General features: G+C 33.3%; 1 protein-coding gene and 1 pseudogene across 2 annotated transcripts; both read left to right on the top strand.

The window, feature by feature from the left end:
• Window positions 1–2,109: 2,109 nt before the first annotated feature.
• Window positions 2,110–3,726, top strand: LOC145093113 (histone chaperone ASF1B-like). Of its 2 annotated transcripts, none has more exons than XM_079031161.1 (3): window positions 2,110–2,424; window positions 3,064–3,146; window positions 3,223–3,726. In XM_079031161.1, exons 1-3 carry the CDS (start codon window positions 2,316–2,318, stop codon window positions 3,577–3,579), a joined length of 549 nt encoding a protein of 182 aa, XP_078887287.1. In that variant the 5' UTR covers window positions 2,110–2,315; the 3' UTR covers window positions 3,580–3,726. The 2 variants fall into 2 exon arrangements, with proteins under 2 accessions (XP_078887287.1, XP_078887286.1); XM_079031160.1 differs by having other exon boundaries at window positions 2,111–2,424; window positions 3,031–3,146.
• Window positions 3,727–5,683: 1,957 nt separating this feature from the next.
• On the top strand, window positions 5,684–7,831 carry LOC145095678 (protein DETOXIFICATION 14-like; annotated as a pseudogene).
• Window positions 7,832–10,898: the final 3,067 nt, after the last annotated feature.

Below are 10,898 nucleotides of genomic sequence, written 5' to 3'. Positions count from 1 at the left end.
CTAACAAAATAATATTAACTTCAAATCTTTAACTTATTTTTTTACTGAATAATTAATAACATTAATAGCGCTTGGATAATAATATTGGATCAAAGTTAGATATCCAATTGGATTGGATCCGTTCGGTTATCCACTGGATTTTCATGATGAACCAATAACCGATCCAATCCAATTAGATTTTGAATTTTCGCATCCAGTCGAATCTAACTGTAATCGGATATCCAATCCTATATGCCGGTTCTTAATTGGATTGGTTAATTTCTATACACCCTTACCTAAAGTTACAAATTGGTATAAACTAGTACAATAAAAGCTAACATTTTGGTTTGGCATGCTTCACTCAATCATTTAGCAAATAGAGATAATTTGGAAAAGTCTGGCATGGATTTGGATCGTATATGCATGTTGTATGAGTTGGGGGTCAAAGTAGCATCTCTTATTTTTTTTGTTTGTAGGCTCAAACAATTTGGGTGAGATTGAGGCTTTGGTGGGATATTTAAGAGGTGTCGCTATAAATAAAGTATTTTTAAAAATGTCGAAAAAAACTAAGAGAAAAAAATGTCCGAAGGTTTTTAGTGGAAAGATTTTTGATATAATCGATGGGTATTTGAGATTTTATTGTGAACTGAAAAAGAAATCTAGGCAAAACTATTTATTGATTTATGGCGGTAAGAAAATGAGTTTTTTAAAAAATGTTTGTATTAGTTTTTGTGGTGAGAAAAATCAATAAGTGTTGTTTTTTTAAAAAAATGTGTTCATTAACTTATATATGTTTTAGAAGGTATTTGACTTTTACAACCCAAAAAATTATAAAAAGTTTTGAAAAATTAGAAATCTTAACTTATTAAAATCTTCTTTTTGAAGTGATAATAGGAAGTTATTTTAAAAGTCTATTTCATATTGTCAAACAATTTTTTTTGGCTTATTGATATCTCAAAAATCTAATAAATCAATAAATTACTTTTTAATGAAATACCAAACAACCTTTTAGTTTGTAAATTAAGAAATAGGTCATTTATATTTTAGTTTTATACAATATGTGACAAAACATTTTTTTTAGGTTTTTATTTCACCATTAGAATGCATTTAAATCCGGTAAATCTATCATATAAAATGTCATAATGGACATAAAGTCAACATTAGACAAACCTAAATGAAAAAAATTACTTAGGCCGGAGGGAGTGGGTCGCTATGGACGCTCGCCTCCAACTCACCATGGACTCGCTACACCAGACCCTCACCTTCGTTACAGGAGTCGCCAAAGATGGATCGCTACAACCTTAGCGAGATGAGAGAGAAAGCAAGAGAAAGCTGTGATTGGTGGTTGGGCTTTTGTACAAAAATCGAATATATAATCCTAGATCAAAATAATAAGAAAGATGATGAACCTTTGGGTGATCCTTCAATGGACTATAGTTGAAGCTTCATTTTTGTTGCTAGTTTGTTAGCGTTCTTTTAACAAGAAAAATTGGGGAAGAAACTGATTCTTTTAACAGAGAATTATGAGGAAGATGAACAGATTAGACATTTGACCCCTAAAGTTTCAACAACTTAGTATTTTTTTGTCTAAAAGTAAAAACCTTTTTATTTAATTTTGATAAAAAAAAAATCAAGGAGTGTTAGCGGTGTTACCACTCCCTATGAAATACTGATGGCAGGCCAAAAAATGATATGACAGCAAAAAAAATGATGTGACAGGGTGCTAAGAATGTTACCACTCCCTTTAGCCTTATGCCATAATGAATATCAAAATGAATGTCTTACCGTAGATTCGATATCAATTTACCAAATTAAAATATACTGCAGTAATATAATAAAAACCCAAATAATAAATTGAAAAATCTATTAAATTAAATATAATTAAAAGATAAATAACATAAAAAAAATTAATTATATATTATTTGTTTTCATTTAATTAACTTCTTAGAAAACTATAGCATAGGTATTTCCATTGTTACTATTCTTAACACGTGCCGGTCACGTGTTTTCCTTCCCGCCATCGAGTGACTCAAAAATACCAAATAGGTTGACCCCCTAAGCCGTTACTCCACCGGCTCTTCCCGGTAAACAATATCAGTAGCCGGTCAACAATATAAATACATCACAGAACACGAAAGGCATACGCCATTCTTCTCCGACATCAAGATTTCTCAACTCCTTCATTTTCTAGTTCCCAATTTTCATCCATCACCATCTTCGATTTCCCTCACAATTTAGGGTTTTAAAAACTCCGATGAAGGATTCGAGAGCTAGGGTTTCCAATCGACTGTAGCCGGTTGTATATTCCGTTGATTCGCGCACTTTAAGCTTTCACAATGAGCGCAGTGAACATTACGAACGTGACGGTGTTGGATAATCCGGCGTCGTTTCTCACGCCTTTCCAGTTTGAAATCTCGTACGAGTGTGTTTCGCCTCTCAAAGAAGGTATGTTCGACAACTCCTTCATGTCTAATTTTCTTCATGCTCATTAGCTTGAATCTGGTTCGTGTTTTGATTTTTCAATTAGGGTTAATGACGTTATAAAGCTGTATCTATTGATTGTTAGGGTTTCTTGATTCGCAATTGGAGTACAGAATTTGCCCAATTATGTTATTTTACTGATCATTGGTCGGATTTTTCCTTTGATACTCATCTTTTAGCAAATTACATGACAAAATTAGGTTAAAATTGGTCTGTATGTGTCGATAATTGAATTGAACGCACACATACCCTAATAATCCTGGGTTAACCAATTCAAAGGGGAAGAACACTATGTTGATTCGCATCTTTAGTATATTACTCCTGGAAACAAATGCAATTGAATTCCGCTTGTTTTATATGCAAGATTATCTTTGAATTTGCTAAAGAAATCAATTCCTTTGCAACTGATAAGTGATAATCTTCTTTATGGTAATGACATTGTACACTTACACCAAGCTAGAAGCATCATTGATAGATTCTCTTTAGAATTGGACATCAATTTTCATTATAATTCTAACTCCTTACAAATTACAATCATTACTACTTCATCTATTTATTACTTTTTTTTAGATCTTGAATGGAAACTGATCTATGTTGGATCAGCTGAGGATGAAACATACGATCAGCTCTTAGAAAGTGTACTCGTGGGACCCGTCAACATTGGAAATTACCGTTTTGTTTTTCAGGTAACTAACCACAAATTCAACCAACCAAAAAAAAAAAAAAAAAAAAAAAAAAAAACTAATTTGAATTATCTTTTAGGCGGACCCACCGGACCCATCAAAGATCCGCGAAGAAGATATAATCGGAGTGACTGTGCTTTTGCTGACGTGTTCATACGTGGGACAAGAATTTGTGAGAGTGGGATATTATGTGAATAATGATTATGATGATGAAAAGCTAAGAGAGGAGCCTCCACAAAAAGTGATGATCGATAAGGTTCAAAGAAATATATTGACGGATAAGCCTAGGGTTACGAAGTTTCCGATCAATTTTCACCCTGAGAATGAAAACACTGAGAGCGGTGAGCAAGTGGAGCCGCCAGAGGGAGGTGAAAGTAGCCAACAACCACCACCCGTTGAAGGTGGTGGTGATGGCGAAGATAAGTCGGAACCCTAGTTGTTCGATGGTTGTTAAGATGGAAATGGTAGTGTGTTTTGGTTTTTAGGGTTTGTTGCTTAGTGTAAAACTATGGTTAAGATGAAAAAGGTGTTTGTGAAACTTGAATCTTTCCATGTTGATCAAATGTAGGAAATTTGAAAGTTAGGTTGTGGCTGTTACACTGGACAAGTTACACTGGACAGGACTGAACTTGACTGAGTTAGCCTTGCGACTAGACATTGAGAGTTTTGCCTTTGTCCCATCTTGCTCTATTATTCATAAAGTGTTGAACAAATTAATGAAATCGTGCTTTATATTTTCTTTTTTAATATTTGTTTATTGTTTATTAATTAGGGAAAATAAAGTAAATGATTTATAAACACTTTGGGACCCATTCCTATGACTACTCCCGCCACTAGTACAAGCAAAGATTGACAACCATTGGTATTTTAGAGAATTTTACAAATTTATTCAAATTTATTAATGACTTTTCACTAAATAGAAAAGAAAAAAAAATTAGCATGTTTTATAAAATAGCCAACGTAATCGTAAGTGATTGAGCTCACTTGCGATTTCAGCTTTCTCGGTTGCTATCTTGTTATATTGGGCTATGAGTTGGGCCCATTTTGGCCCATGGGCCGGATGTATATAAACTTTAAGAGTAAATTACACGAATGGTCCCTATGGTTTAGGGTAATTTGTGCGTTTGGTTTCTAATTTATTTTTTTTTTTAACTCGGAAGGTCCCTACTATTTGTTTTTGTTACACGTTTGGTTCTTGTCTTACCTAAAAAAACTATTTTACCCTTATTTTCTAAAATATTTAAATAAACACATCCCAACCTCAACCCCTATCACCTTACCTTATCTATTCTACTATTTTTTCCTATTTAAATAATAGATTTTTTTAGGTAAGATAGGGACCAATCGCGTAACAAAAACAAAAAGTAGGGACCAAGCGCGTAACAAAAACAAACAGTAGGGACTTTCCGAGTTAAAAAAATAAGTTAGGGACCAAATACGCAAATTACCCCAAACCATAGGGACCATTCGTGTAATTTACTCAAACTTTAAAATTGGGAATAACCTTTATTTTAACATTTTTAACTTTAAGAAATTCTAACCTTTTCAATGGCTCAAAATCATTCATCCGAAAACTTTTAAGTACATTGATGGAAATCGCAGTTACATGAAAAAAAAAACCCAAAACCGACCAAAGGAAATCGCAATCATAGGTACATCAGATGAAAACGTAGGTGATCCTAGGCCGTCTGCAATTTCATGAAAAAAAAAAAACATTTATACAGCATAATCATCTGCGATTTCAATGGTTATTTTTGGAAAAACTCGATTTTTTGGCTATTTTTTAAAAAGTAATTAAGTTATTTGGGTGAATTTGTAAATTTCTTTAATTTACATTCAAGCCGTGTATCTCGATTTTGAATCTTGTTTGCGTTAAGCCCAGGATTTTTCTTTCTTCCAACTCCTGAATTTTAAAAATGCAATTGGCTCTCTCGAGTATAAACTCCTCATCGAATGCAATAGCTTCACAACACTTTCTTTTTTAGCTCATCAACTTGCTGCTTTTTCAACAATAATGTTTTTCCTATAACTTCTAATGTATTGTTATAAGTTTTCGCAGCTTCCATGATAAACTTATGATTTTTGAAAAAACATCTAGGTTCCCGTTATGGCTCATCCACATATATTTTCTACCTTAGCACTATGAAATTTAAAAAAAAAATTCTTTGAAAATATCATTTTTTTTTCAATATATGCGTCCATAATGAATTTTTTACTTTCCATTTAATCATTTTAGAGCTCTATCTTTCCCATAAGCGTAAAAATTTATAAATGAAAAAAAAACAATTTTTTTTTGGTGTCTTTCTTAGCATTTGAGAATTATGATTTGTATTTGGTCCTGTCTATATACTCAAGTCGTAAGCAATTTGATAATTATTATAACCTCATTTTACATGTAAAACAATTTTGAATATTCTGGTTGGTTTTGCACGCTGTTTTAAAGTAAAATGAATCTTAAGTTACTCCACTACACCTTTATTTTGTCTCTTGTATATATTTGTACATATATATTATAGTTTTGTTGGAGGTGTGAGAGAGATATGGAAACATTAGAGGAGTTGCCTAATGGAAACCGATGGGCGGATTATGGTCATGAGATAAAAAAGGTGACTGTTATTGCACTTCCGATGGTGGTGGTGGCTTTGTTGCCATACCTAATGCAAATGGTGGCGGTGATAATGGTGGGGCATGTTGATGAACTATCCCTATCTAGCCTTGCAATTGCCACCTCCCTCACTAATGTCACTGGTTTTAGTCTTCTTGTAAGCATTTCCTTTAAGATTATGTTATGTTTACAATGAAATAGAAGATTTATTTACAATTAATTAACTAAATATTAACTATAAATTCGTGTCTTTTAATAAAAAATCGTTTCACAAATAGTCGGGGCTTGTGGGAGGACTGGAGACCCTTTATGGGCAAGCTTTTGGAGCCAAACAACATAACAAAATCGGCGGCTACACATGCAGTGCCATAATCTCGTTGCTATTCGTTTGCATCCCAATCTCCATCTCCTGGATTTTCATCGATAAGTTCTTAATTTTAATCGGACACGACCCTTTGATCTCACATGAAGCAAGAAAATATTCCATATATCTTATTCCATCTTTGTTTTTCGGTGCAATTGTGAAGCCACTTGTCAGATTGCTCCAATCACAGAGTCTGACTATGCCATTGCTCGTGAGCTCTACACTTGTTTTATGTTTCCATGCCCCTCTGTGTTGGGGTTTGATCTTCAAGTTAAAGATGGGTAGCGTTGGTGCTGCTACAGCGTTTAGTTTGTCAAATTGGTTCTATTTGATGTTGATGGTGTTTTATTTCAAATTCTCATCGTTGTGTAAGAATGTTGGTGTGACTTTCTCCATGGACGCACTTATAGGTATGAAGGAATTCTTCTGGTTTGCTATCCCATCGGCTGTAATGGTTTGGTAAACTCATTCATCATTTCATCTTAAAATTAATAGCTTCGGATATAATTTATTTGTAACAAATTTTTGACAACAATTAATACATACATTTTGTAGCCTAAAATGGTGGTCACTTGAACTTCTTGTCTTAATATCTGGCTTGTTACCAAATCCACAACTAGAAACATCACTTCTTTCCATATGGTTGGCTTGTTACCAAATCTACAACTAGAAACATCACTTCTTTCCATATGGTAATCTTTCATTACTTCAACTGTTCCTCGATAACTTTACTTAACAATAATCATCGCGTATTCTCATCACTTCAAAATATTTTCAACATTTGTTATCATAGCTTAACTATCTCCACGCTACACTTCACTATACCCTACGGGTTTGGAGCAGCCGCAAGGTATTTTAACTTCTCACCATTAAAATTTCTTCTATCTTTACAAAAAAAAAATCTCATTCTACAATCCGATTATGTAGCACTCGGGTTTCAAATGAGATAGGGGCTGGAAACCCACAAGCAGCCCGTTTAGCTGTTTGTATAGTGATGTTTCTAGCCGTTATCGAAGCCATAATAGTAAGCACCATGGTTTTCAGTTGTCGCCATTATCTTGCAAATGCTTTTAGTAACAAAATGGAAGTAGTAAGTTAGGTTGTATCAATGAGTCCTTTCATAGCTCTCTCGATTATAACAGATAGCTTACAAGCAGTTATTTCTGGTGAGTGATTGATTTTTTCACATTTTTGGTCTATACAATATCATCACTAATAGTTCTTGATGGTTTTAGGAATCGCTAGGGGAAGTGGGTGGCAACATATAGGAGCTTATGTGACTCTTGTGGCATTTTATTTGTTTGGGATGCCAACAGCCATTGTTCTTGGGTTCCCTTTACATTTGAAAGCAAAGGGACTTTGGATTGGGATTGTGATTGGATCTATAATACAATCCGGGAGTCTGTTATTCGTTACTAGACTCACGGATTGGCAAAAACAGGTTCGGTTTCTTGACTTGAACATTTGTATGTTTATATGCTTTTCATGGTCATGTGGTGACTATGGTTAATAAGACATTATAATATTGTCATTGCAGGCAATAAAGGCGCATGAACGAATCTCGAAAGTATCATATCGGTACACAATTAAAGATATAGATATAAAAGAATGTGTACCCAAAGAAATGCATGTGGTTTTGTAATTATTTTTATGGTGACCGACAATAGAGGTAGATGGGTTGACTTTATTTTAAAAAATGTTTTGAAAACCGAGTTGAACCAGGACATGGAGGAGAAAATAGTTAGCAATGGTTTTATTTTTATTTTATAGAACGGATTGAACCGAAAAGTTTCCATAAACCAAATACAATGAACCGCTAAAATCCGTGTTGAACTTGTAAATGTGCTGAACCGGTAAATTGTATATGAACTTTAATGTTTGGGCTACAAAATATGAATGAGAACACCTAAAAGATTGAGAACGCGGGAAAAGTTCTGGACCAATCATTTTATAAGTGTATATTAGTAACTTTGTATAAATATTAATTGATGATTTCCTAAAATCTAGGGATAATGATTTTAATTATCTAAAAAAATTAATATTTCCTTTTAGTTAATGAAATATATATAAATATATTTTTTTTATGATTTTTCTCAAAATAATTTATGACCGTTTCAAAAAAATTACCTAAAAAAATTAATATTTCATTTTATTTTAAATCTGAAAAGAAAATCTTAAAAAAATTATTATTTTCTACTATTTCACGTTTTTGTTTTAAAAAAAAAAAAGAAAATGAATAGATATCTAATCCCAAATCAATATTCCAATCATAAACGAAAACACATCAAATTACAAATAATTCAATGCATTTTTCATCAATTGAAAATAAAAATAATGTAAAAATTATCATTTTTTCATAAAATGAATACCTCTAATCATAAATAAATACATCCATTCACATGAATACACTACTATTCATAAATAAATACAATCATTCACACTTGAATACATTGCAATTCACAAATGAATGCACTGTTATTTATAAATCAATACACATTCTATCATATAATGAGTACATCTAATCATAAATAAATACACTCATTCACATGAAAACACTACTATTAATAAATAAATACAACCATTCACACATAACTACACTGTTATTCATAAATGAATACACGTGCTATTCATAAATAAATACAACAATTCACGCACCCCTTTCCTGATCCGTTTTTTATTGTCAATCGACTACAACGACATCAAGAGTGAATCGGTACTGTTGAGTTCATTGTAGCCCAAGGTGGATTGAAGGCTTCCTTCCCGTCACTCCCTTTACTGTCGCTGCCGTATTCATAAATCTTGCCATTGGATCACTGGATAAACAATGGACAGTAGAAGGACTGCCACCACCATCGTTGGACTGTCACCACCACAAACATCTCTGTCCTTCTCTTTTCCGTCGAACAAGCAAGCCAAACACCACCGTTCTTCGTCTTCTTCCTATTTATTTCAAGCAACAAAACACCACCAAAATCTATTGATTAAGCTCATCAATTTCAGTTAAAAAGTAAACCCAAAAACCCACCTCAAACTCCACAAATTTCAGTCAAAACATAACAAAAAAAGGGAATCAAACAAACACCCACTTGAGCCTATCGAGTTCTTCCAAATCAAACAAGAAGAAAAAAGAAGAAGGAACCCTTACCTGTTGTTGAATCGTTGCTGCCTTTCTCGATCACCAAACAACCCAATGTCGGGGCTTTGTCACCGGATACCAATGGCAAACCCTACATCCCGATGCTTCCATTCTCTTTTCTTCTTCCCTTCGATCCAGCCAAGCCCCAAAAGTGCCCCATCTTTAACCCCCGATTGCATTGTTGCATCCACCGAGACTGACGACCCACCCCTCGCTGCCTCCTCCTTTCTTCCTCTTCAGCCTCGTCGATCCTGGATACGTTCCCCTCACCATCACGACAGCCGACCACAGACGTCGCCGACTGCCTTCACTTCCTTCCTACGTCATTCATCGACCTTGGTGCTTTCGATTCTTTGTTTTCTTTGGTCCCGTCAAGTGACGCCTTGGAAGGTTTTGGTGATGGTAAGGTCCGATGATCTGTTGGGTTTTGAACATTCCAACACTCCTAAGGTGTTCATGCAACCCTAAATACCTTGGATCTATGTTTTCTCTATTATACATGCAAATATGAACTTTCCAAGGTATTACCTATAACTAGCATACAATTGCCATATACAACACAAGAATCTAGTTAGGATAACATACCTTATTGTGGAGCTTGAACTCTTGATGTATGTAGCCTTAAGAGCTTAGCCCCAATAGTGTGGAAGCCTCAAGTGGAATCACAACACATCAACAAATGATGAACTTGAGAGAGAATCTCCATGTACCCAAAAGCCACCATGAACTCCAAGAATGCACTCGTAGCGATTTTGGGCAATGAAGTATGTATTTATATGTGAGATTTCTAGGGTCATGGATATAAACCAAATCTATACCCATGGGTCTTATGATCCATGGTTCATGTGGCCCAACTCTTTATGTATCCATACATAAACTTGGTACAACATGGATCATAAGCCCAACACATATAAATATAACTAATTAACACAAATAGTCCCCATAGATTAATTAGTCTATTTTGATCACCAAATTAATAACCAAATTAATTCTTGATCAATACTAATTAACTCATATGATTTCATATTAATATATTATAACTTATACTATATTAATAAATCATATATAACATCTTCTCTCAAAAGTCCATCCTAATAAATTGTCCTGATGATATGCAACCCAAATGGACCATGCTACTCTCGGGTCAAGTACATACCAATAATAGTTATAGGCTTAGACATCTAATCCAACATATATTAGGTCAACGAAATAGAGAGGCAGAGAGTAATTATAGGAGTTTACAAAATTAGGCTAATGAATGTTTATTTACCTTAATACCCTTTATAATTTTCTTTAATTTAAAAATTAAATTTTAAATGTGTTAATAATTAGAAAAATAACAATTAATTATAGCCACACATGTTAATAATTATGGTCCAGATCTATTATCGCTTTCTCAACCTTTTAGTTGTTCTCATTTGATCGTAATCCTATATATATATATATATATATATATATATATATATATATATATATATATATACTTTGTGAAACACGAGGACGAAAATCTTAACTACTTATTTTGGAGATAAAAAAAACATTTTTAAAATGCAAAGTCAATGAAAATTTTTGAATTTTTTGAATTTTATTTTTGTCATTTTGGTTATCCAAAAAAAAACAATAAAAAAATTAAAAAAATAAAACAATAAA

This window comes from Lactuca serriola, chromosome 3, assembly GCF_051521515.1.
Source record: "Lactuca serriola cultivar US96UC23 chromosome 3, Lser_US96UC23_V15, whole genome shotgun sequence".
NCBI classification, from domain to species: Eukaryota; Viridiplantae; Streptophyta; class Magnoliopsida; order Asterales; family Asteraceae; genus Lactuca; species Lactuca serriola.
Note: the sequence above shows the minus strand (reverse complement) of the source record. Positions and strands in the feature narration are given on the sequence as shown.